The sequence below is a fragment of the Polyodon spathula genome, chromosome 15, assembly GCF_017654505.1.
Source record: "Polyodon spathula isolate WHYD16114869_AA chromosome 15, ASM1765450v1, whole genome shotgun sequence".
Lineage (NCBI taxonomy): Eukaryota > Metazoa > Chordata > Actinopteri > Acipenseriformes > Polyodontidae > Polyodon > Polyodon spathula.
The window spans coordinates 25,763,625-25,790,698 of record NC_054548.1 but is presented as its reverse complement, the minus strand read 5'-3'; the positions used below and the strand labels follow the sequence as shown (position 1 = coordinate 25,790,698).

Here is a 27,074-nt window from a genome sequence, read left to right as displayed (position 1 = left end):
GTGTGTGTGTGTGTGTGTATATATAACATCATTTATTTATTTATTTATTTTTACATTTTTTTTCTTCTTATTAGTTTTTTGTTTGTTTGTTTACAGACAGCCAGTGATCTGCCTTGCACTTGTCCATGGGACAATCAGGAAAAAAATCCTTAAAATCTAGCACTGCAAACAGTAAATAGGCTAGAGTTTGGTTATTTCATTCCAGTTTTTGTTTTCAGCATGACAAACTGAGATGCATATTTAGGTAATGAGATATGTTTTTGCAATTTATCTGGACACAGAGATGCAACAAAAAAACAACTTTCAAGTGAAAATTAATATAAAAACTATGGAAGAGCCCGAGGGCCATGGGGAAAAATAAAAATAAGAAAAAAATAAGTCTTTTAAAACTAGGAATTTTGACTTTAAATGTTGAAATTTCGAGTTTTAAAGATGGCATTTCTAGTTAATTTTTTTACGGAAGCCCTAGGGCCATGAGAGGGGAAAAAAGTGTGTCATTTAGTAACAGAATTCAAGAATCAGTTATTGTTTATTGACGTTTTTTGGGGTGTTTAGCTGACCTCCCAACATCTGTACTGACAGGTGAACTGGTAGTTTGTATAATCTGATAGGGTTGTGTTAGTTTTGTAAATAGGGTATGTGTAGGCTTGTGTCAAAGGGGGAAAAGCAGGCTGTTCATAGTTAAGACAGTGGAGTGATTCTTATGAGAAAAGGTAAACACAGAATGACTGCAAAAGGGGCCCCATTCTGCATTCATTACAACTCAAATTATGCTGTCCTGTTTTCTGTGTCGATAACGTGCTACTAAATGTGTTATATTGAAACCCTGGCGCTAATGCATCATGGTTTATTTTGTTATCCATGTAAGTGTACTCTGAATAAGGTTTCCGGTTTTAAAAAATGTTTTGTTCCGATTAACATTAATGAAAAAGCAAATTGTACTGCTTTATAGTCACAAAAACAATTTTGGTTTCTAATAAACTGTTATTTTCACCTCAGTGTTTTTAATCCTGTTAAGGCGCAAATAATGTAGAAGCTATAGTAAATAGTTCAAGTTAAAATGTGTTTAAAGTAGAATTCAACATTAAAGCCCAGTACAGACTCAGCAATATTGTATCTTGTTGATCGTTTGTGGAAGGTATATTGTGTTTCTTCTTAGTTGCCAGCTACAAAGCTTGCCATGCCCTTTTGTACGGCAGCAATAGAAAAGTACTTTGTTACAAAGTTGCTTCATGCATGAAAGACAGGGAAATACCTTAAAGATTAGTATTCACAGGGCTGTCATTAGAAGCACTAGAGTCAGCTTGTCAGTCATTATATTACAGCCACTTTAAGAGCTGTAGATCTGAGCAACCATTGGGCAGATAACTCTGGGAGGGCCTTGCTGGGGGGGAGGGCTGGAAATCTCAGCCAGAGTTCAGCAGACACTCGCTCCTCTTTTCCTGCACTGTTGTTGAAAGAAAATCCTTGTCTACGCACGGGCCTTTAGCACACCGCACGGAGCAAGGAATGACAACAATTCACATGGTAATTATCTTTACATAGCACTGATGCTATTGGGAGGGGTTTGATCATTATACCAGACCTTTCTGCAGTCGAGGGAAGACAGAGGCTGAAAGGAGCTTGTGGACTTACCCGAATGAGGTGGGAGAACTGTCTGTCTTTTTTATGACTTGTTTAAAATTGTTTGCTGCAGTGTGCTGCCTGCCACATTAAAAATGCTTCTGGTGGTGGAAACCTGGAAACGGGGTTCCCTCACCATGCAGCTGCTGTACTCTAGCTAATGCTCTGCATCCATTTGCTCTAGTTATTCTTACCCACTATACTATACTGTACTGTGTGAAATTAGTGTACTGTATGCTGGTAAACAGACATTGATTTTCTCACACAAGGAAAGTGCTGACTTATTTGATATTGGGCTTGATGTACTTTTTCGTTTTTTGCTTTAGAGGTACAGGATTCTTAAACTACTGTAAGAGATACAGTTTAACATGTTTATGTGGTCGGGGTTGGGGATAGGTTTTGGTGGTGGTCATGAATTTGCTATATTTAGGGTATCATGCGTTCTGCTAATAGGATGGCTTTGCATTTTTAATAAGGTGTCCACTTTGCTTCATAAATCATGACACAGGACGAAATTGGATTTTTAGAACAGTCCTTTTATTGACTGTACAGTAACGGCCTGATAAAGACAGGACATTGTGGACTTTGTTGCTGGGAACGCAATGGCAGGAAAAGGCCTTGATTTATGTCAGTTAGCAAACACACAGAAGGGAAAAGGGTGTATTTGATATGGAACACTGTCTCTGCCCTTCCTGTTTCAAAAATGTGGAGGGAAGCCAAAACAAATGCCTAAGTAAGGCCTTGTGAGCTGCTGTTCCCACCCTAAATTGTTTTGAGAGCACTTTGACAGAAGCATGCAAAGACAATTAGCCCTGTTGTTTTAGTACCATACAGCATATTTAAGTAACCAGCCTATTCTAATTGTTTCTGTTTAAAGTGATTGGCGAGGGATTTTTGTGTTAGAGACTTGACGGGTCAAAAAACAGCTGAATCACTGGCCAATACTTTCAAAGGTTTGCGTGACTGTGCAAAATTTTCTACAAAGAAAGGAATCTGTATACATTTAAATAACGATTATGTTATTGTACATTTTTGAGCAATTGAGTTGACTTAATTCTGTCAGAACTGAGCATTTGATGAAGTCCAATTTTAAATCTCTTTTAACTTCAAAATGGATGCGATTGGTTTTACATGTGGATTTAATTGAGTCCATAAGGAAGCTTGGTCAAGAAAATCTAGTACTTGGAAAAGTTATTAAATGTCTGAAGAAGAAAACGAAGAAAAATCTACAAAATAAATGTTTACCACAAATTGTATGATGTGCAAAAATCTATCTTATTCTTTAATAGTATTTTTGGGTGGAAAAAACAGACCGATATACAGCATATCTATAGCTGAAGTCTGTTCACACATTTTTATTAAAAGGTGCAGACCTAGATCATACAAAACAGATACAGTAATTAAGACTGTTAGAAAATAAACTGCAGGATTCTGCTGACTCAGTAAAAAGCAGGTTGCATTGCATCCTGTCATTAACCTGTTTAACAAACCCAGGTTTTGTAAAGTTGTTTTGTGGCAATATATTTGACAGAAGCAGTACTAAGTAGATATAGTAATATTTTGTTAATATTTTATATATTGTGGTACTCTGATTAGATAAATAACTTTTTAAATTCCAAATTGATTGAAATAAAATGTATTCATTTTTTTTTGTAGAATTTTTTCAACATTACAATGTGGAATCAGTTAGGAACACATTATAGTATATATACATTTTGTAAAACAATAGTTTCACTTTCTGTTCATTAATTCTGAAATACATGTTTAAGCATAATAAAACTTCATGTTTATATATAATGACAAATCTGCTGATTACAGTGTTATTGTATCACTCATACTAATGTAGAATATACATTTAAATCAACATGTCTGCTTTAGAGCATTTAAGATCAGCTTTGACAGCATTTCAAAATAGTTTTTGATGAAAAGAGGGGTAGAAGGAAACAAATAATAACTTCACCTAGATTTATGTCAGTAAAAAACTAAACTAGTACCCAGGCCCGCTGATTCATTCACCATGTGTGTGTTTAGCACTTTTACATGAGCTATGAAAAGTTCCTTGGTTTAAACAATGTTTGTTCCGCTGGAGTGTGGTTTTTATGAAAGTATTGCAATATAAGGCAGCTTTAGCACAAACCCAGAAGAGTTCTATAATAAGATCACTGACCTACTGTTAATAGGCTGGTGACATACAGTATATCAGATTAGCTTGGAAGGAAAGTGCCTCGATGCTCATTTAATAAGCTTGATATTTGTGGGTCACACTTAATAGCGTTTCTGAACCAGTGGCCCCTTTGTGTTCTTATAAATAGTGGGGTAAGAGAATCAGGATAGAAACAAAAAGCTTCATAGTGACAGTGATCCTAAAGAGTCAAAGGAAAGTTATTTACTGTATCTTTTGTTTTCTTTGTTGTTCCCTGTGTTGTTTATGTCAGAGAGTGAGGGAGTATACCATAGTTTCTATCTCTATGAAGAGGAATGTCTCTGAATGATACCCAAGCCAGAAAGCTGAACAGACATTTGGACAGCAAAGTACAGTAATGGGTATAGAACATATGAGTTTTTGAAAGCTGAAGTAGCGTAGTTAAAAATTAGATAACTGAACAGCTGTTTAAAAAGAAGAAAATATTAACCTGCTAATAACTATTTTATAATGAACTAAAATGTTATGAACTGAACTGTCCATCGCATGAGAAAAAACTAGAGGCTCAAGCAGATTCAAGGTAAGCAGCATTAAGCTGTCAGATACTTTGTCCTTATTAGGTCAAGGCTATTGTTTAAAAGTGGGCAGGCTAGCCTTACCATGCATTCAGATTCGTGTGTTTGTTAAATTAGTCATCTGTCCACATAAGATACAGTAATTACTACAGTATTGTATATCATTCAGCTCCTAAGCCTGGTCTATCAGAGCACCATTCTGAATGTAGAAAGGGGTCTGCTGTACATGGACTTGAGTTTCCCTCCCACCTCAATTCCTAAAGCCTTACTGTCAGTTCAGATAATCTCGGTCCCTTCAAAAGGAAAATTCTTTGTTTTCAACCATGATATGCCTTACCTACAGTACTCGAGTGCAGTGTGAATGTCAGGCGCTACTGTAGATGTGTGTCCTTGACATTCTCGGTGAAGGTGCTAAACCCTCAGTTTGCTTTTAAACAAAGTGTTTGACTCTTTAGTGAATACAATCCCATCTTTCTCTAGACGTGCACTAATCACCGTAGCGCCATAATAAAGACCATAGCTTTGTACTTCCATTCATCTAACCAATTATGGCAGTATATATATTTTTTAATATGTTCATATAGGCTTTTAGTTCTGTATAGTATTTTTGACTGCTTAAAACAACTTACGGTATTGCAATGTATATTACAGTATATATAGCAGGTACCTTTTTGTCGTTTTTTAGCCCACATTCAGGGCTGTTTTAGTTTAAATGAAAATAAGCTGTCTGTCTTCCATAATGATAGGCTTTGAGTATTTGATGTTTAAAACCTGCATTAACATCTTTGAAGAAGTAATTCATATGCACCCTGTCTTTTTTTTATTTTTTATCTTCTAGTTGAAGTAAGAAATTGTCAACAGAAGTGCTTAAATTCGGCAGATAATTCCAAACGATGGTACAGAAGCTCATCTGTTGGTAACTAAATGTGTTTAGTAAACCACTTCTGAAAAATAATGTTTAATTTGCTGCCACCTTTATGATCATAGTGACTGTGTCGTTTCAATGTCCAGTACTGTATCGGGTCCATTTGTATACAGCTTTCCATAATGTGAAAGGCTTGTCTTGATAAATGGCTATTCGTATATGTTGGAATAAAATCAAAAGGCAAGGAAAATTATCTGAAGTAGTCAGTTAACAGAAGTGCAATAAATCTCTCTCTTGGCTCACATGCTGTATATTGGTATTCTCCACATGGCATGCATATTCCTGTGACTAAGATATAAAGGCACACACATACTGTATGCTTTTAAGCAATATGTTACACTTTATGTAGCTGTCTACTTTAGTATGGGCATTCCTTAGTAACATTTATTTGGGACATTTGAGTATCATGGTGACATATGTGCAGGAGTTGTGGCCTTTCAATTGTTAACTCATCAAGGCTACTGTCTTTTTAGTCTTTTTACTGGTTATTTTGCGTACTGTGAAGATACAGTAGGCAGGGATGAACTAAAACTGACACCTTAGTGGGGAATATATAGCACTGTTTGCCCACCGCACACCCACCCCATTTCATCTTTTTATATTATTCTTACAGTATTGAACGGCAGTCCTTGCAATTTACAGTTGCAGGAAAAGGGTAAATTACCATTTAACTTTGTCAGTTTTATTGTCCTCCTTTTTTCATTTAGCCGACGTGACTTTTTGACACATTCACAAGCCAAAATAGCCTTTTGATTGCGTCTCCATCTTCTGACGCACATCTCACATGCCCCAAATTCATGTTCTGCTGCACGGTTTCCTTTTTCTTCAGCAAGCAAGATTACTTTTCTTTTAAAAGCTGCATCATTAAATGTGCGTGAACTTTGCCGTACAGCCATGTTAATATAGCGGTGCTGTAAGAAGAGTGAGTGCTGTAGTGGGCATCCCTGTACAGTAGCTCATTCGAACGTGCCAGAATAATTGATATGCGCAAATGTGAGCTGATCCCCCTAACTGAAAAACCCAGAATCCAAGTCGTCCTCAAATCCAAGTCTCTCCACCCAAATTTGAATTTACATTTCGACCAAAGAATTGCGACTTAAATTTGACTAAGTACGGTATTGAGTTTAATTGCAAAAAGCCATTTAACATGATTCAGAGCTATCTGTTTGATAGTAAACTTACCACTGGGAAAACTGAAAATATTAGTAAAATTCTGAGAGCTAAGAAGGTGGTTCTGCATCCTGATTTGTAGACATTTCACAATATGTAGTCTGCTTATGAAGTGTGGGTGTGGTGCACACAGTATTCCTAGTGTTAATATGTTCTGTTGTAAGCCGAGGTGGATTTGGTGGGTCTGGTTTGGGAGACTATCAGGGAGGTGGTTTTGAGACCCCTGGTTATGGTTAGGTTTGTGCAGATTTTGAAATGATGTCATTCTCAAATTTCTCAGTCTAACAAGAGAGTTTACTCTAAAACAAAGCCACACCTTGGTGTCTGAGATGGAATGCTTGTATCGTGTGTCGAAGTTAAGCTCTCCCATTGAAGTGTGTAGCAGTGGTTTTACTGTAACTGCACTTAATGATGATATTTTAATCTGGGTGGAATATTGTTTTACTATAGACAAATATTAGTCCTTTTTTTATAATGCGGTTGGGTTTGAGTGATTTTAAAAGAAAAAAAAAAAAGAAAAAAATAACCAGAGAATATCTTTGACAGGACAAGAATCTGCAAGCCAAATTGACAAGTCAGCAAAAATATAGTCCTTCCATTTTTTAACAAGTTTCTTTCTTTATATTGCAATGATTGCATTGTATGAACTGTTCAGAGTCCTGCATTAAATCTGGTAGGATGTCTGGGAACATCTAGATCAGAAATTGGGAGTCAGGAAGCACAACAGTGTGATGGAAGCAGCTGTACAATTAATTGGTGGAGGAGGGAATTACATACACAGACTCGAGCCTTATCCATAAACCAATGATTATAAACTACTGTGCCCTCCTAGTATTGAAATGCCTTGATACCCAATACACTTTTAGCACATCCCTCAATAATATAGTAATGCATAGTAAATAAAAAAAGAAAGAAAAAAATGGATTGTTCTGCAGCAGTTATTTATTTATTATGTTTCAATTTATTCTATTTTAACACAATAAAACTAATATTCCAACAGTGCAAGTATGGCTTTTCATAGCTCTTACTTGTGTCTTTGCAGTTTGTTTTTAAACAGGTTTCAGTTCTTTGGAACAGTGCGTGTTTTCAAAGTATATTTCAAGCCCTTTCCGTTAGTCTTTAGAACTGAAGAAATCATTTCCACGCATGGAGAAGCATAGACAAGCTATTATAGAGAGAGTATTTGCACTCTTATGCAAGTCAAGTTCCAGGACAGACAATATGCATGCTGTTGATGTTTGAACAGTGCATACATTGCAGAAATGTTATGCGAATTCACCAAATTAGTATGCAGATTTGGTACAGAAAGTAATCTTGAAAAGCCATGAGATTAATATGAATACAGTACGTTTGCAACACGGTTACATGAATATTATGGCTTGAAATGGTGCCAAAATAGTTTTTTTTTTTTTTTTTTTTTATATATATGTATCTTTTAATTAATACAACTCTTATAAACTTGTTTAAAATTCCAAACTTCTGTCAAAGTATAACAGCACAAGTTTTATAGCAACAGAAGGAAAAATGTAAGTGTTTTTTAAGTTTGTATTATTTAAAGTAAAATGTATATATTGCACAACTATCAATGTTAGCATTATTCTTACCTAACTGTTCTGTTTAAAAGTATGAGGGTCAAACCATGAAGGAAATGTTTAACAGCATAACTTGTTGGTCTAACATGTATTCCCACCTCCATCAGACTTTTTACTTCTCTCAGCTCACAATACTCCACAGATGTTCCAGGAACAGTTCCTTAATTACTGAGTTTTTGCAAAGGCAAGCCAAAGGTCATTCTTTTGGTACCTGCTAACATTAAAAAGAGTAGTTGTTAGTGTGTCACTTTAAGCTAGCTGAATTGAAATTTATATGTTCTGAATAAATAAAATGGAGAAGCAAGGATAATTCCCCAATTATTTCAAAATTTGAACTATTCTATAATTGTGTATTTCATTTGCACTGGTCATGTCGGGTTTAGGCATTTTGGGACCGGCAAGCATAATAATCTTGTCTGGCACATGCAGCTGTTTGAGTCGTTGGCCGATACTTGGATGGCTGCCCAGAAAACTGCTGCAATAAGTGTTTCAATTGGATATTCCTCCCGTCATGCATAACTTCACTAGTGAGGCTTACTGCATTATGCTGTCTCATTGTACAGGGCAAGTACCATACTATGCTTTCTATTTTCTAGACTGCACTCTTGTGTACAATGTAACAAAGTAATGATCAACAGCAGTGAAGTGTCGTTTTTAACCCCTGGCTGCGCATATACAAAAAAATGCAAACCGCGAACATCACCTCTCAACCTGCTGACATGCAAATGAGAGGCACTAGGATTTAATGCTGGGAATAAACAACTGAACTGAGGTAGACCGCACAATTAACCAAGAAGGAAGGTTAAAATGGTGTCGGTATGGTCTTTTTACAGTAGCATACAGTAAATGTATTTTCATTATTTGGCTTATGTGGTAACTGTAATTCAGATGGGATTTGCAATACCGTTAGTCTGTGTGTAACTGCAGTACATTTTAAAATTTATGTCAGGCATTCCTTTGGGAACAGTCAGGATATTGTAAGAAAATAAAAAATAAAAATAATAAATCACTAGTACTAGAATGACAGAATTAGTGTTTGAGGGTCCCCAGATGGCTCATCTGGTAAAATGCAAGGTGAGTCATACAAACAGATCACAGATTTGAAGTTCGAATCCTGGTTGTGTGAGGCAGCCGGTCTTAGCTGGGATCTCCAAGGAGGCCCTGCATTGGCTTTGGCGCTCCTGAGGTTGGGGAGGTGGGATCCGGCTTAGACTGTTTCTCCTCCCCGCTCTGCAGCCACCCCTACAGGCCAAGTGCCGAGTGAGCTTGGGGGCAGAGATTTGAGGGGCTGGTCTTTGTCCTCCAGAGGCCGGTAGCCTGCGGACATCCGCTCTCAAGTTCCTGGGTGTAAAAAGATGCTGATTTGGCTCGTGGGATCGGAGGACGCCCACAGAGTCTTGGGTCCCTGAGCAGTGTGGTGAATCACTGCGGTGAAGAAGAAAAATAATAATAATTGGGCATTCCAAACTGGGAGAAAAGTTAATAATAATAATAATAATAATAATAATAATAATAGTAATAATAATAATAATAATGTTTGGGTTTTTTTTGCACAGGGAGTGTATGGAAAAAGATACTGAAATGAATTTGGGAGTTTTGCGCCATCTTTTTATGATACAACACAGTTTTGCGATATAATTGTAAAAGTCATATCCTTTTCTCAGAACACTATGTTGAAGGTTACAGGTAATTTTGAGTGCCTATTAATTTGTTTCCGTTATGTAGGTTAATCCTTTTCATTGGTTGTTTAATACCAAATGCTTTACTATATAGTGGGTGCTAAATATTTTGACAGTATAAACAAGCTCATGGTATAGTTATTGATACATTGCTCTTTTTTCTTTTTCCTCAAACAGATCAATGACAAAACAAAGTGCCTTTTCAAATGCCGTTCCTACTTAAAGCTGCTTCTTCAGTCTGTGTCTCTTTAAAGCTTCATTTTCCTTATTCGACAGTGCCCTCGTCTGAGCTGTGCCAGAAGATACCTCAACTGTGACAACTTGCCCTCTACTTCATTTCAGTCTGACTCCAGCGCTTAAACAAAACGAAGTGGAAAGATTTACTGTGAGAGGAGCGTTGCTAAAGCACAAAAAGCTGATGTGGGTTCAGAATTGAATCAATACCAGCAAGCATTCAGCACACAATTCATATTCTATCAAGGAGTGCCATTGAAATAACTTTATTTAGACACTGTGTCAGCAAAACATTCAAGAAACTCAAACGTTCTGTCAATCCAGAGTGCCACTGAGCATGTACCTTTCTGCAGCCAAAAGCTTAACAAGTGGGAAAAACTGATTGATGAGTCTGCTGTCCTGATAAATCGTCTGTTCCCAATGCTGCTGCAGTGTTCGTAGCTCTGTCTTCATTTTGAGATCTTATGAAATTCCAGAGCCAAAAGTTTTTATGATCACAACTGTTGTTTTTGATGTTGTGATTTTAGTGAAGTTTTAATGTATGTTATTTATTTTTAAACAAATTTGGTTTCTTCTGTAAATCTTCTGGTTCACTTTAAAAGTTTGACATGGCTTTAAACATGACTTCGATGCGAGATACGAAATGGCTGACGCTGGAAGTGTGCCGGCAGTTTCAGAGAGGAACTTGTTCACGTACCGACGAGGAATGCAAATTTGCACACCCACCGAAAAGCTGTCAGGTTGAAAATGGAAGAGTTATTGCCTGCTTTGACTCACTTAAGGTAAGGAATGTCAGACATATGTTTTATGTTAACCTCTTCCAGTAGAACTGTAACTGAAATATATGTTTCTCCTTTTGAAAAAAAAAAAACAAAGATGGAGATTGGCCTTGCTAAGATTGTTGTGCATTGTGATTTGTGTTCTGGAATCTGAAAGCAGAAAAAAAGAAAGAAATTAAAATACTGGCTTGTGTATACTACAGTATACACAGTTGTTTGTCCTATACAGTATTTCTTTAGAAATGTGTAGTGAGTGACTTTCTTGTCTTGAGACTAGTTCATATTTACAGTATACTGTGCAGTGCTACATTTCCCAGTACCATTTGTTTATTCTATCAACACAGCAAGTTTACCTGTTTGTAATGGTGATTTTTTTAAATATATTGTTTTAAGACTTCAAGGTATTTAATTTCATATTGAAATACTTTCTTCTGCAGACATGTGGCTTTATCATGATGTCATTTTTTTTATTTCTTGCTTGCTTGCTTTCTTTCTTTTTTTTTTTTTTTTTAACCAGCACTTGCAATACAATATGCCATTCATTTTATTTAAAGCTTAGCCTTAGGAATGTTTTGCATAGAGACTGAACAGCACTGATAAATGTGTGAAAGCCACACACATTTGTTTAAAAAAAAAAAAAAAGGCTACCGTTTATATTGTGTATTTTCAGAGTTTTATGAACTGAATCTCAAATGCACAGTTGTAAGATCTCATGCTTCATCAGTAGACTACCAAAATGTTGTCTTTTCCTGTCCATACCAACACACTCAAGCTTTCTCAAACAACATGTAGTGCATCACAAAGAATTACAGAAACAACCCTAAAATCAACACGTTTATATAATAAAGTCAAAAGGCATATTTTTATTTATATTTAACACTTCTTGGTTTTCATTCCACTAACAATTACAGTTTGTAAAAAGAAGCGTTTTATATGTGTTAAGTAATAGAACACGACTGAGCTTTTTTGCTGTGGCATGAGCTTATCATTTTTAATTGGAAATCCTATGTTCAGTATATTGCATTTTATAATGCTCTTCTGGCTTGTAAAGGAATACTAGGGAGGGGGGAAGAGTCTGGTGGAGAAAAAAAAAATCCACTGCTACATTAACTGCAACGACTGCAGCTTTTTTACTCACAAGTAATGTACTGGCAGCAGTTGCTTGATTATGGTAAACACAAGGTCTATTTTAATGATCTGAACTGAGGCAGATTTAACCCTTCACCGGTAGCAATACTGAGTTTGCATGGAAGGCTGAAAAGGATGCTAATGCACCCTACATACTTAGAATTTAAAGCAAAAAAAAAAACTAAAAACAAAACTAGGTTATATTATAGTTTAAGCAATTCATTTTTTCAATAAATGTTGCTTTAAAGTGCAATTTTTTAAATATTTTATTTAATGAAAATGCTGTCAACAGTAAATGCCTTTTTAAGATCCCAAAAACACACATATACTAATATATATATATATATATATATATATATATATATATATATATATATATATATATATATATATACACACACACACACACACACACACACACACACACACACACACACACACACACACACAGTGGCTTGCAAAAGTACCAATTCTGTCATATTACTGAATTACAAATGGTACACTGAAATTTCGTTCTGTTTGATATTTTATTTTTAAACACTGAAACTCAGAATCAATTATTGTAAGGTGACATTGGTTTTATGTTGGGAAATATTTTTAAGAAAAATAAAAAACTGAAATATCTTGCTTGCATAAGTATTCAACCCCTGTGCTGTGGAAGCTCCCAGTTTGCACCAATGAAAGAAATTGCCCAAACTAGGACACAGTTACCTTACCATTGGCCTCCACCTGTGAACCGTTAAAGTTGCTGTCACATTTTCTGGATAAAAACCCCACTGTTGAAGGATCATTGGTAAGGCTGTGAATCTGAAGGAAAATGAAGACCAAAGAGCATTCTACAGAAGCTAGAGATAAAGTAATACAAATGCATAGATTAGGGAAAGGGTATAAAATAATATCCAAGTGTTTGGATATCCCAGTGAGCACAGTTGGATCAATAATCAGGAAGTGGAATCTGCATCACACCACACAAAAAGGCTGTCCCTCAAATCTTAGCGCTCAAACAAGAAGGAGACTTGTGAGAGAAGCTACAGAGAGGCCAACAATGACTTTGAAGGAGCTACAGAGTTCAGTGGCTGGGAGTGGAGTAATGTTGCACCAGTCAATCATATCAAGAGCTCTGCATAACACTGGCCTGTATGGGAGGGTGGCAAGAAAGAAGCCTTTACTTAAAAAGTACCATCTGAAAGCACGTCTGGAGATTGCCAGAAAGCATGAGAGTGACCCAGCTGCATTGTGGGAAAAGGTTTTGTGGTCAGATGAGACCAAGATAGAGCTTTTTGGCCAAAACTCAAACCTGTGGCGCAAACCTAACACTGCCCATGCCTCAAGACACACCATCGCTACAGTGCAGTATGGTGGTGGCAGCATCATGCTGTGGGGATGCTTCTCATCAGCAGGGACTGGGCATCTTGTTACACTTGAAGGAAGAATGGATGGAGCAAAATACAGGAAAATACTGCAAGAGACTCTGCTTCCGCTAAAAACTGAAGCTTGGGAGGAAATTCACCTTTCAGCAGGACAGTGATCCTAAGCACAAGGCCAAAGCAACATTAGAGTGGCTCAAGAACAAAAAGGTGAATGTCCTACAGTGGCCCAGTCAAAGTCCTGATCTCAATCCCGTTGAGAATCTGTGGCACTATTTGAAGATTGCGGTCCACAAGCGTCGTCCAACCAACCTGAACAACCTAGAGCAAATCTGCCAAGAACAATGGGCTAAAATCACACCGACACGGTGTGCAAAGCTGGTACATACTTACCCCAAAAGACAAAGCTGTTATTGCAGCAAAAGGTGGCGCTACCAAATATTAATGTGTGGGGGTTGAATACTTATGCAAGCAAGATTTTTCAGTTTTTTATTTTTCTTAAAAATATTTCCCAACATAAAACCAATGTCACCTTACAATAATTGATTCTGAGTTTAAGTGTTTTAAAGTAAAATATCGAACAGAATGAAATTTCAGTATACCATTTGTAATTCAGTAATATGAGAGAATTGGTCAGGGGTCTGAATACTTTTGCGTGCGTGCGTGCTTGCGTGCGTGTAAAATTGAATTTGTAAACTCCACATTTAAAAAATCAAGTAAAAAAACTAAATAGACAACAAACTTGTAAACAAATACCATTGCTTCAATATAAAGTCATATGGCTCATACAAAAGCCACTTCAGTCTTTTGATCATTAAAATAAAAAAAAGTTCAGAAATCTTGTACATAACAACAACAAAAAAAAGAAATCCAATCCAAGTAGCACCACCAGTAAGCAGGAGCTGTGATTGTGGTACTGTGTGGGGGAATCCGCATTCAAACCATAGTCATCTGGGACGTCGTATTACCATTACTGCTGCATTTATGCTGAGCTTACTCTGGATTGTTAATTAAATACATTATCTTCCAATTCAGTTGGGTCTGCATTAACTATTATTGCAAATGGATGTTACAATTAGCTTTTTTTACAAAGCGTCCTATTAAATATGGGTATGTGTGAACCATTCAAAATTATACTAATTGTCTACCGATTTAGGAGGAAAGGCTCAATTAGTACCTATTGTGTCAAAGCTTCTTTTGATAGTTAAACATTGACTTTTAACAGTTTGGATCTTTGTTAAAAACAAATGATTATTTATGATCTGTTAGTTTGCCTGGTTAACAGGATTATTCTAGCGCTTTACTGTTGAGCCATGGACTATGAGCCAAAAAGATGTCACACTTACAGTTTACATATTCATATGTGACAGACTCCATATGGACTATGGGCTCTATGTGCAAAAGTCTGAGGTGTAATCCACTGTGCATTTTTTACTGTTCAAAGAGCACTCATTTGGAGGTGTCCACTATGTGAATGATGTAACTTTTGGGTTGTTGACTTTTTCTCTTTGAAATGTTGTTCTCTACAAAGAGGTTTCCATCTTGCAGTTCTGTTGTGATGGACGAAGATACATGCAGCTTTGGATCCAGTGATCACATGAGGCTTCGTTTTTTTTTTTTTCTTGTGTGGGTTGATAAGGTGTTTTTTTCTTCTTTAGATTTGGCTTTTGTCGACAGTAGTTTATTGCGGATTGCATCTGTGTTTACAGATTAACAACTATTCCAATAGCAATGTGCTTCTGACCAGTCTTGACATCTAGTTATTTTACAGTATGTTCATATGATGACAAATGTGACTAGAAGCTGGCCTGTATCAGTGAGCTAAAGCTAAACTGCTTAGCAAAAGACTATGGATAATATCTGTGGCCATCATTACAACTGTCCTGTGACCTTGATGGCTGTGATCAGATTAGACAGCCTTGTTATGACTGCATCAGAGAGAGAGAGACAGAGAGAGAGCGAGAGAGAGAGAGAGAGAGAAAACATGTGTCTTTGCTTTTGACAAGTGATAGTGGGGGAGACGTTATCTGGCTGGAGGATGTACAAATACCAGGGTCATGTGGTGATGCCATGGTGCCTTTCACTGAATGGCCTGTTTTCTTATTGCCCTTTTGCTTTTTCGTAAAGAGCCTTCTCTGATACTGACACTTCTGAAACTGGCAGTATTGGCTTTGGCTCGTCACTTGCAAAGTGAAGAAAAGGGGTTATAAGCACAAATGGATGAAACCACTGCTAGATTTGCTGAAAAGCCAGAGTGCCAGCGAAATGACCCTTTGAAACCCAATTTGTAAATGTGGGGCTTGTTCATTTTCCTGACCTCTAGTTAAGAAGAATGGCATACTGAGCTTAGTTTCTCTGTGGTTGTCTGTTCAATATACACTGGGTTTTTGGGGATATTTTACACCAGCTGCAGGACTCTTAATAAGGACTGTTGTATCTAGGCTTCATTATGGTAACAGCAAATCAAGTTCTGCTCCCCATGTTGTGACTTTTTACTCTCCAACCACAATTTCAGCATTCGTTATCCTTATCATTGTTTGCTATGTAAAAATAATTGTTGAGAGTATAACTAAGAACGTTAACAGGGAATACATGTTGGCAAAAATATTCCTTTAGTTTTTTTTTTTTGCCAATACTTCTATGGGTTACGGTTGCAGGGTAGCCAAAGTGAAACAAAACACTCACCAACCAATCTCCCAACCACTCTCCTTTTATACAGGTGTTTGGACTAATTGATTAGTTAACACCAGGCACATTCCACGCATTCCTCACACACTCATTTACTCACAGATCCACCCTGCAGACTCACTCACATCCACTATAAATAACACCAAAAACACACAGACAGGCTGGACCCTGTCACAGTTACAGATAACCTGGTAGGATCAGGTACAGCACCCTATAAACATATTTATATGTTGGGTTAGGAGACCTGCTCATTGACATTGTCCAGCTTTATGTACTGTACTAAGCTTCAGTTTGAACTTTCGCTGGCCCCTCTGTTCAATAGCACCATCTGTTTTTACATGATATTCATTCAGCCACTTTGCTTCAACACCCAAGTACTTTCTCCCTATAGATATGAAAAGGCAGTCTTTGCTGTCGTAATGTAGTAGTATGGGGGGCAAATTTGCAAAAGCAATATGAAGATACAGCACATTACGAGTATTGCCAAAGTGGTGCAGTATACAGTACAGTCACAATATGTGCAATACAACTTTCTGAATCTGCTCTTGGAATTTGTAAACAAATATAGCATAAAAAATAAAAAAAACGTAGAAATCCCCTTTATTGGCTTCTCGATGTCTACATGAAAAAAACAACACAGTTGCACTTACACATCAGACAAAAGGCCCACAGGGCTATGCAGTGTAGTAGCCTCAAGTTAAAGAGCAAAAGTGATATGTGAGATCGCCTTGGAACCATGACCTCCTTTGAGATAAGCATTCCATGAAGAAGCTTGTTGGTCTGAGGTGGGTGGGTTGCCAGGAACCCTAGGCTATGGCTGTGCAAGTAAGAGCAAACAGGATTAAATGAATTAACTAGGACCTTGTTCAAGAACTGATGTAACTTAAAAGGATGGTGAGTAAGTAGATTCAAGAAAATGCACAGAGTCCTTTTCTTCAATCAGTTGTTAGGTTTATTGAAATATGCAGGGAGTCTGGTCCCAGGTACAGGACAAACAGAATACTCGTCCTTACAATGTTTGCATGACATTAAATACCCTTCTGTATAGATGGTCCACCTCTTCTTTCTCTGACACTTAACCAACACATTATTCTGTTACCATATATTTAATTTATTGTGTGTTAGTGTCTGTGTGTGTAGTCTAGTGTGACGACCTCTGAACTCAGGGCATTCTTCAGACGCCTGGAGGTACCCCAAAATGTCCATACATCTAGTTTTTGTCATCTTCCTTGTTCATCTCTCTCAGTTTTGCTTGAGACCCTTTGAGTCCAGTGGCGTTATCTCTTATTCTCCCTGAGAACCTTTGGGTCCAACGCCAGTCCCTGGGAGCCTTTTAGCCCCTTTATGCTTTGCATTCCAAAAGCCTTAGAGCCTGGCCCCTTCTGGTCCACAGCATTGTTATCTTGTTAGCTTGCAGTCAGTGCTGGGCAAGAAGCTTGAGGACACAAGGTCTCTATCAGTTGTTAGCAGTACATGCAGTTTGAACCAAACAGTCTGCTATCTGCATTATTAGTCTCTTTTTAGAAAAGAACACCAGTATAGCTCTGCCAGTCCACATGCGTAGCAAACTGCTAATCAATTATCAATCCATGTTTTCCAACAAGAACATTTTTAATGTCCAGGTGTTATATGTTCATTTAGGGCACTACCTAACATTCTAGGCTTTTGATTCTTGCTTAGTTTCAACTTAATTTTTTTTTTAGTAATTTTTCAAAAGTGAAGCTTGTAAGCACATTGTGAAAAGACAGAATTCATGCCTTTGGATAGCTAACTACCTTGTGGTTTAGATTAGATTTCTACTATATAAGTTCCCCAAACACAATGCTACTGCACTTCACTAAGTAAATGCAAGTATTTTATCACCCAGCAATGAACCTGGATTTGGCTCAAGGTTGTACGAAGGTCCTGAGGTTTATATTATGAAATATATTTGTTTTTTTAACCTCCAAAACCCTAAGGATAAAATAAAATATGCGTCCACGTAAGAGGACATTTTAGAGTGAAATACTCTGATTCTGTTTTTATGGGGATAGAAGCACAAGATCAAAAAACTAAACTTGTAACATGTACCTCGGTGGCGATGACAACCCTTCAGATTCCCTTTCTGCGGTAGTGTGAAGCACATTATTACAAATTTATGTTGAGCTTCCTCTACTGCAGACTGCAGACTGTTGTGTTTTGTTTTGTTTGTTTTTTCTTTCTACCGTGTTTGTTTACTCCTGGGCAACGGCTCCAAAAATCACAAGACACCAATATTCTGAGTAATCTGTTCAGCTTTTTGTTTAGATGGCGGTTTTAAAAGTTCAATAAACAAAAAGCATGTGAGAGTATTTTAGTAATGGAAAGTATGTTTTAAAATACTCAGTTGGTTTATGTGTAAATTCAATCCATGCAGTAGTTCTTTATTTGATGCCTTAAGGGGACTTTCCCATTGACTGCAATGTATCATAATGCCCTCCTCTTCTGATTATTAATACTGTATATGCTACTGGGGTAAAAGTATTTATAATACTTTTTCAACTAGTAGATTTGTAGTTGTTCTCTTAGATGCACTGGTTTACAAGGAGTCTTTTGATGGTTTTAGTTTCTTGACATGACTGAAATGATGTTGCTGGTCCCTAAAAGGAGTACTGAAGCAGAACTGTCCCTGCCATGTTCAAACAAGGTTGCTGTTTTCATGCCTTGAAAATGTTCTCTTATTTAGTAAGAAGATACGGGTCGTACCACTACAGCTGCTCAGTATTGAAGGACGGCTAGTCTATGTGGCCAGCTTCCATAAACCATTGCTTTTCATTAGGGCAGCATATCTTCTACAGCTAAAATTAGGCATTGGATTAGGCTGCAGTGAATGCAATATGGAATTTCTCAAAGGAACATCTAAAACAAATGACATTTTCCCCATCACCCCTACTAGCAATACACACAAACCAAACTTATTTCTGCCCTGAAGTTAAAGTTGTTCTAACAAGGAAATGACCCAAATGGGCTTTACAGCCTCTTCTGCTTCCGAGCTCTGATTTCAGCCACATGATTTTGCTGTTTCAGTCTATACAGAAGTAATGATGACCCACAGCTGTGCTCTTGTGACTGAAACAGAAATGATATGGGTGAAATTTGTTCTAGCTTTTTCCTGGTGTTTTGCTGCTGACTGACCAAAATCAATTCGCGTGACTTACAAAAGAGTTTTGCATCAGTGTGTTGACCTCTGTATTGGGTTCTTTGTATAGTGTTCTGAGTATTGGGTTCTTGCAGGGGAATTTGCTTGCACTCTTTACAAAAATGCAGCAGGCTTCCATCTGTTGGTCACTCTGGCTTAAAGTAGGAAGGTACATCATCCTGTGCAACTGGATACAAGTCTGCATCTGGGCTGTATGTGTTGCCGAAGGTAGGGTTTCCACGGTAACTCTGCAGCAGTGGGTTTTCATTTACCCTTTCAAAGCTGGGTAAGTCTTTGAGTAAATATACTTTTATTAAAGGTATGTACAGTAAGTGTACACTAAAGAGATTCACATGTCTTTTTAATTGCTTTGTCTTAATATTTGACAGTTTAATCGGTTATGTTGCTCCAATATGGAGTTGTTGGCATTTTTCTATAAATCAGCCATTATCTGGCTTTGAACTCATTGAGCTGGTCTAGAGAATCTGAAATGCCAGGATAGAACTGCCTTCCTCATTCAATTCAGAGCATGTGACAGTGTGACCTTTCAACTCTGCCAGTCCCACCTACTTTCTGTCTATATGAATGTAGAGTAGGTGGGACAACAACATTTCAAAGCCAGGTAAAGGCTGATTTTAGAAAATGATAACTCGAATGATTGCCTTAAAACACTGTCAAATATTAAGAGAAATGTCAACAAAGCAATTTGAATGATAATCCTTTCTGAAATACACGTATGTACTTAAAATCCAGCTATCAAGTTGTAAGAACAAGAAAGAATTGGCCATGTGTGCTTACAAACAATCTGAATAATGTGACCTCACTACCTTTTAACAATAATGTATGTGGTCTTATTCACCTGAAGACCATATGTTTAGTAATTGTGCTTTATAGATTAATTGTCCAATCCAGTGCCAACCACTCCAGGTCAAGTTTCTCTAAACCATATGCATCACTATTGTATCAAAATGCTGCATGCCCAATTAAATAAATAGGGTTACTAACTGTTGCAAGGTGAAACAAAAAAGGGGGGTAAGGTAACGGGATGCAAGATGTTACTTACTGTGGCATTATATAGATATATTTTTTTATGTAATTATTTTAATATACTTCAGTGGAGCTGTCAGCTATTTATTAAACAGGTTATTATATCAAAATGAAAGTAAATAACAGTAAAAGGTGTAAATATAAAAATGTTCACAAATTTGGTATATTTCCAAAATTAAAATGCACGCAAAGCACAATAAAAAGCTGAATTAAAGCCAAAATTATAACATTACAACTGTAATGTACTGTGCCTTTTTATAATTTCCCTTCTTTACATAAATTGTGCATGTTTTAAAATTCCCACTGTACAGGGGTTTTTTTCTACTTTATTCCTGCCTCCCAATTACAGAAATGTTTTAAACTAAATCAGTGACAAAGAGGAGTCATGTGAGAGGTGGAATACAGGACAGTGCAAGCTTTTTATTCAGTCTGCTTCAGCTAACAAAATCAAGGCCTGCACCACAAGTAAGAAACACCAGCTGGGGCAGCATAAAGAAAGTGTTTAGGAGCAGAGGGGGTTGTTAGTAGGGCTTTGAAATCGGATGTTTTTTCTAATTAGTTATTAACCTTTAAATCCAAGATGCAGTAATACATAAAATGTCGTCTCTCCACATCCAGTTAAACGCAGTGATATGTTCACCGCCACCGTACTGTAATACTGACAATGCAAAGGAATTTGTAAATAAAATGTGAATGTACTGTGCCATGCACTGCTTGTGTGTATAGTACTGATATTACCTGGTTCTGAGCAGTGGGAAGTTTTGTTTTTTTTCCCCAATATAAATATAGGGGAGCATTGCAGAAAGTGCAAACAAAGCAAAAATGTTAATCATGAGTAGCATTTGAATATGTGTAATAAGTAGGCTAATTGTAAACTTCCATAGTTCAAACTGCTGTTAGTACAATGGCTTGCTGATATTGGCACATGAAAATTATTTATCAAAACTACCATTTTTATTGTCGATTTACTATCTTGTACTGTGTAACTTGATACTGTAGTGGATTTATGCAACCTGTCTAAGTGATATTGTGATATTTTTCCCCCCATTACATTTAAATAGTCATAGATTGCTATTTTTAAATTATAAACATTTAACAACAAAAACAAAGTTAATTCTCTTTAAAGAAAATGACATGATTTTAGTGGAGTAGGTCTTTTTGTAACAGCATATGGTTTCCTTTTCATTGTGATAAATACATGTCTAGGTTGGAGATATCAAAAGGTATTTCTGTAATGTAGTTTGGGGGATATAAGTGAAATAGGTTCCAGTGATCTTGGCCAAGATCCCACTGAACAGATGCCCACATCACTAAACTGCCATGACAGGTGGTGAAACTAATTGGCTCCTCATACACTGTTGTAGGCGCAGAGAGACCAGGAGGGCGCAGAATGAGAACACAGAGCCAATTCTGCAGAGGTTGCTTTTCTCAAGGTGGAGTTTCAGTGTGTTTCTGCAGCAGAGAAATGAAGAAAACTCTCCTCTTTGTTGCTTCCTGAGCCCATACTCTGTCATGAAAACTATTTATTCTCAGCCCTCAGTGCAGACTGAAAATCAAAATGCTGTAGTGCATTTATGAACACAATATTTTTTAAATGTCTTAATGCACTATTAGTTTGACATTATTTTGACTTGACATAGCTGAGTTACCTTGAAACTCAAAAGTACATTCATGAGTCATCCTACTTCACCTATTACTCATTTGCTTTAATCCAGCACTTCTTTAAACTTGAAAGAATAGATAAAATCATCAACAGTCTCCATCTTTCAAGATAAATGGTTTCTCTTTGTAACTGAACTCAAAAGGCCAAAAATGACATCAGCTGAACAACCGGAAATGTCACTGAAGGTCAGGCTTTGTCAAAAAATAGAGTAAAAAAATTGTTGGTAGATTAATATTTCTTCTTATCACTAATCAGACGTATACTTGGTGTGTGTGTGTTTTTATTTTGTATTTCTTTCAAAATATACTTCCAAGATATTGGACAATAGCTCCTCAATTGAATAGGAAGTATGATGTTTTTTTTTTAAATCTATGTACTGTATACATTATTTAATACTAAATAATCACAGAGGAAATAAGCTGTCCAGCTAACACCTTCAAACCTTATTGATTTCTTATTTCAATGCAGCTGATCGAATTTAAGGATAACCATGTTACAGAGGTACTGGAAAGAAAAATATGTAATTTGTATCAAGTGAAACTAAATGGTCAATCTGTGTTTTCTGTCCTTGCCAGGACCATGCAGTTCCACCTATTGCTAGCTGGGAAACAGTTGTCAATGCAGCACAAGGTCTTCGTCTGCTTCTGCTGCCCTGCCTGACGCACACTTTTTAATTCTGCATCAGATTTCTAAATTGTATTGTAAAAGGACAGCTTCAGTTCAATTAAATCTGAAATGTCACAATGTGAGATGTTTTTTCTTAGTTATTTAGGTGGTCATGTTCAAGATGTGGTTTAATGTGGGTGCCCAAATGTGAATAAGAGACATGATTGATTGTAGCTTTAATGCCAGTGCAAAAAAAGTGGCTAACTGAAAGAAACAGATAAAGCATGAACTAGGGCGATGGCAGCTGCAGCTGAAACCGACGAATAATTGGCTTAACTGGACAATTTTGACAAGCATTTAACCACTGTACCAAAAGACTTCAACTCGCCAGTTAAACAGAAAAAGTCAGAGCTGTAATGTCCAGCTGCTGTGGCATTTAAACAAAGAATCTACTGGATGCGATGCAGGAACTTTTTCTTTGTTGCTGCATTATACAGCTGAACAAAACCTAGCTGCTTTTTTTTTTTTTTTTTTTTTTTTTTTTTGAATGATTTGAAGTTGGTTTGCATTTTCTGGTGATTTGCTTTCTGATACAGAGTGCAAACTGTAGGAATAATATAAGGTTCTTATCTAAGATAAACTGATTAACTTGTTCCAGTGTATAATATATCTGACTCTCTTCTACAAAAACAGATAAGTTGAAATGAAGTGATCAGCCATATAGTGTAAAGATATATTTGGCCATTTGACCGTTGAAACTACCAAATAAAAAAGGGTGTCCCAATTGTTTAAATCTTGGCATATTTTTGTTATTATGTTCTATATTATATATCTTTATATGGCTTATTTACCTTATTCTAACCTTGTTTTTTTGCAGATATATATCATTTATTTAAAGAAAATAAAGAAAACCATCCTTGTTGAATTTATAATTTTTTTCTGAAAAAAATAAATAAATAAATCCTGAGATTTTAACCCACATCCCCAGAAGAGACTATACATTAACTTAACACAATGCTAGGACATACGTAACACATTTCTGTTTTGTTTTATCCAACATAAAATACAATTAACCCCATGCAATAGGTTGAGATACACTATTTTATGTAAATCGCCATTAACAGTTGTGTTTTGTTAACTTCATTCCCTAAGTACAGTATGTTTTTAAATACAGTATCGTGTCCAGGGAACAGGCATTACTAAGAAGGTATTGTAGCTACAGTATGCAAGAAATCCGACCTCACTGCTGGTTTCACACACCTTGTGATTAGCAGTAATTTTTAACTGCTGTACCTAAAGTCATAGGAAGTCCAAGATTATTGTTATTAAGGGTTTGTGAAACCAGCTGTCGGTGCCATGTGCTATTTTGATCCCACACGGTAGTTTGTAGTACAACTGCCTACTTAATGCCACATTACTTTGAAATAATGTTGCTTAGTTTAAAAATGGGTAATAATGATTAATGTAATGATGAAAATTAAACCATTGCTGCTAGCCTTTTGTTTTTAGTTTATTTTGCTATCAGATAGTCCAGCAGGAAAAAGGTGAATATAATATTCAAAATCTAAAATAAAACTAAAATACCAAGCTAATAAACAAACATAAACATACGATCTGTTCTGAAACATTTCAGAGCGTTGTATATCTTGTACCAAATGTGTTATGTGCAACGTGGGGACTGCCAATGGAAATTAACCTACTGGCTAAATTGAAAATGCAATGCATCTTGTGTCATGTAGTGACATATGTTATAATTGTATGTGTCCCTGATAAGTAAACACAATAAACAAAACAGTCATTGGCAAAACAGCTCTTTGATGTTCTATGCTGCTTCCGTTGCAGATTCATCTATTTTGTCTTTGCCCGTCTGGTGGATTGCCGAAACGAGTCAGTAGACTATAACCCACTTTTTTTTTTTTCCCTACAAAAGTGTCTCCTTTAGGATTGTAGGAACTCATAACAGCCTACCTGGAGGGATAAAACACTTAACATTCTGTCCTTTCTAGCAGATCAACATATCAAAATGCTTCAAACAGAAGTCTGCACATTTGATAGTCTGTTTTGATTCACAAAAAATGTAATAGCCATTATTGCTAGATAATAGAAAATAGTAGTGGTAGATTGTTTGAAGGCTGTGTGATTTAAGATACTATTGATTTGTTGTTTTGCATGAATAAAGTAGCCAGCCACCAGTCTAAATAAGGAAGCAGTAGCATACTGCAGTACAACCTCTATATCGACTTTGAACGTACTATGTAGCTGCCTCTGCACTTTAAATTAATCTATAACTGCGCAACACAGAGGGGAGGATATTCCTTGAAAATCAGCAAGGGTGATCATGTTATGATTTGTGTAAAATAATGTTCCACCATATTACACAGTGTGGATAAAATACAACCCCCTCACCACTGGGAAGGACCAGTTAGAAGGTGGTGGTACGTGTGTGTCATAGAAAAGCAGTGGGATACTGTGCCCACATCACGGCAGTGCTCTGGCACCTTGGTTACGCTCTCTACAGAAGCATCTGCGAGGAGGATTCTGGGAATCGTTACATGATGTTGCAACATTTGAGGAGAGATGCTTCACTCACAGCAGCAGTGGTTCTGAGGGTTACAATGGTAAAAAGTCCAAGCCTATGTTTGTATTGTGTTTTATAGTGGTACTTAAAAAAAGATGTATATAAAATACATTTTAAGCTGTGGAATAAAATTATCAAGATTCTTGTTTGTTCTTTAACTTCTTTATATTACAGTTTTGCCACATTATTTGTTTCTTAACTTTTTGTACATATGAAATGTTTTTGTTCAGATTTTTCTGGATTCTGTAGCCTAGAACCAGTGATGTGATTTCAAACTAACCTGCACTACACAAAGTCAGCCATAAAGGCAGGAGACTGGTCTCTAAAGTGAAGACTCATCTGACTGCATTTAAACTTACACCAGTTGTTGGTGTTTTTTATTTTATCCAAGCCTACTCATACTGTATATCTGATTCTCAATTTTCCGTCAGGCAGGAACAGGTGTAATTCAGTGCACAGTACACAAGTTCAAATATCTGTCTTCTTATGTATGACCTGGGGAAATGTTTGTTATATCAAGGTGTTCACTATAATAGGAGTTGGCATTTTTCTCTCAGAATAATAACAAAATGGCAAATTTGAATTGAACTTATGTAGTACTTTTATGAAGATTCCTTCACATTGATCAACATTTAAACAGTATTGTGACAAGGTACTTGTGTCACATGTGGGTAACCGCTTTGCAAGTCGGAGACATGGGAGTTGGAATTGAAACAGTGGCACGGGCACACCGGACTTACTAAACACAAAACAGATAGTAAACAAACGGCCCATGTGACGCTACCAACGATGGTAGCGCACAGAGGACACATACAGAAGACAGGCAGGCAGCAAGTCTGTAAACAATCATTTGATCAAACATAACAACTCCAAAAAGCACACTAAACAAACCTGTTTCCACATATAAATTACACCGCCACCGTCGTGCAGGGCAATCACCCTGCTGCAGGTGTGTTTAAAAGAAAACAGTAAAGATATGAAAAAGGAAAGAATGTACACTTACATGCTGAATACAGTAATTACATGTCCTTTCTCTTGAAAAAGCTGTCCAGCGTTGATTGCTCCTCATGTTCATTGCCTGGTTGCAGTTTGTGTGAAGATGACAGACAGGCAATGATTGCATTCGTCAGGCATTCGTACTACAATAACTTGAATTAGTATTATCTTAGAATTAGTTAACCATGGCCTTTGTTTTCACTGAGAGAATAGCACACTTGACACTAGAGAAAGTTCGGTGTCAGTCAGTACTGAGATCGTTGTATCCGGGTCGATCCTGTACATGATCGTTCTAATAGGGTTAGAAAAAACGGTTCTTGCTGATGGGATCGTTAAAAACGGGTGTTGTTTATAAGAAGGGTTCATTATATATATATATATATATATATATATATATATATATATATATATATATATATATATATATATATATATAAAATTACAAAGCTGGTGGTTAGGATTTTGAATTACCGTATTTCTCAACGTAGTGGCAGCACCTGTGTTTACCCGTGTCAGTTAAATGTTTACATACCATATAGTGATCGCTAATATAATTGTGATGAAATGTGTTCAGAATTTCTTAAACACAAGTTATGGATTGATATCCTAGTCTGTCTGTCACATTATATTTTTACATCTATCAAGAGAGATGCTTAACCAATTTTGATCAACCTTGGTTACAACACTCAAAGGTCAAATCATGAATGCTCAGTTTGAAATTAACCTCAGTGCTGCTCCCTATGAACTGACTCAAGAGAATTAACGATGAATGGACAACTTTTGTTGCCACTGGCTGTCCAATCGCATCTCTTCACAAGGAGAGCCCAAGCAGTAGATGTTGCCAAAATACTGAACCCTGGAATTGACTGTTCAGCTTGACTGGTCTCTGCCTTTCCCTTTTTGACGTCTGACCAGTAGGGATTTTCTCCCCCTAGCCTGTTGTGTGGAAAGGCCATTTCAATTCAGTACTCTCAAATGTGCCTCGAGCCAAGATGGCCGTAGTGAGAACTTGGCAGTTTTAAACATGCAAGCTCCCAATGGCAGGGCTTGAATTTCAGCATGGGATCATGGGAATCATGCATTTTCCAAGTTGCTCCTGCATATCTGCAACTTTCAGCACAGGA

At 36.8% G+C, this 27,074-nt stretch overlaps 1 protein-coding gene across 7 annotated transcripts in view; it reads left to right on the top strand.

Moving 5' to 3' along the window:
- Positions 1 to 1,428: 1,428 nt before the first annotated feature.
- LOC121328024 (muscleblind-like protein 2) overlaps positions 1,429 to 27,074 on the top strand; it is a 45,328-nt gene continuing 19,682 nt past the window's right edge. For 4 of the 7 annotated variants that reach the window (XR_005951631.1, XM_041272474.1, XM_041272471.1 and 1 more), the window contains exons 1-2: positions 1,429 to 1,527; positions 9,885 to 10,723. Coding sequence is in view for 6 of the 7 variants with exons in the window: in XM_041272474.1 (XP_041128408.1) it covers positions 10,550 to 10,723 (174 nt within the window). In the remaining variant the exon portion in view is untranslated. The remainder of the gene's footprint in view (positions 1,528 to 9,884; positions 10,724 to 27,074) is intronic. The other 3 variants (XM_041272475.1, XM_041272473.1, XM_041272472.1) reach the window with 1 other exon arrangement.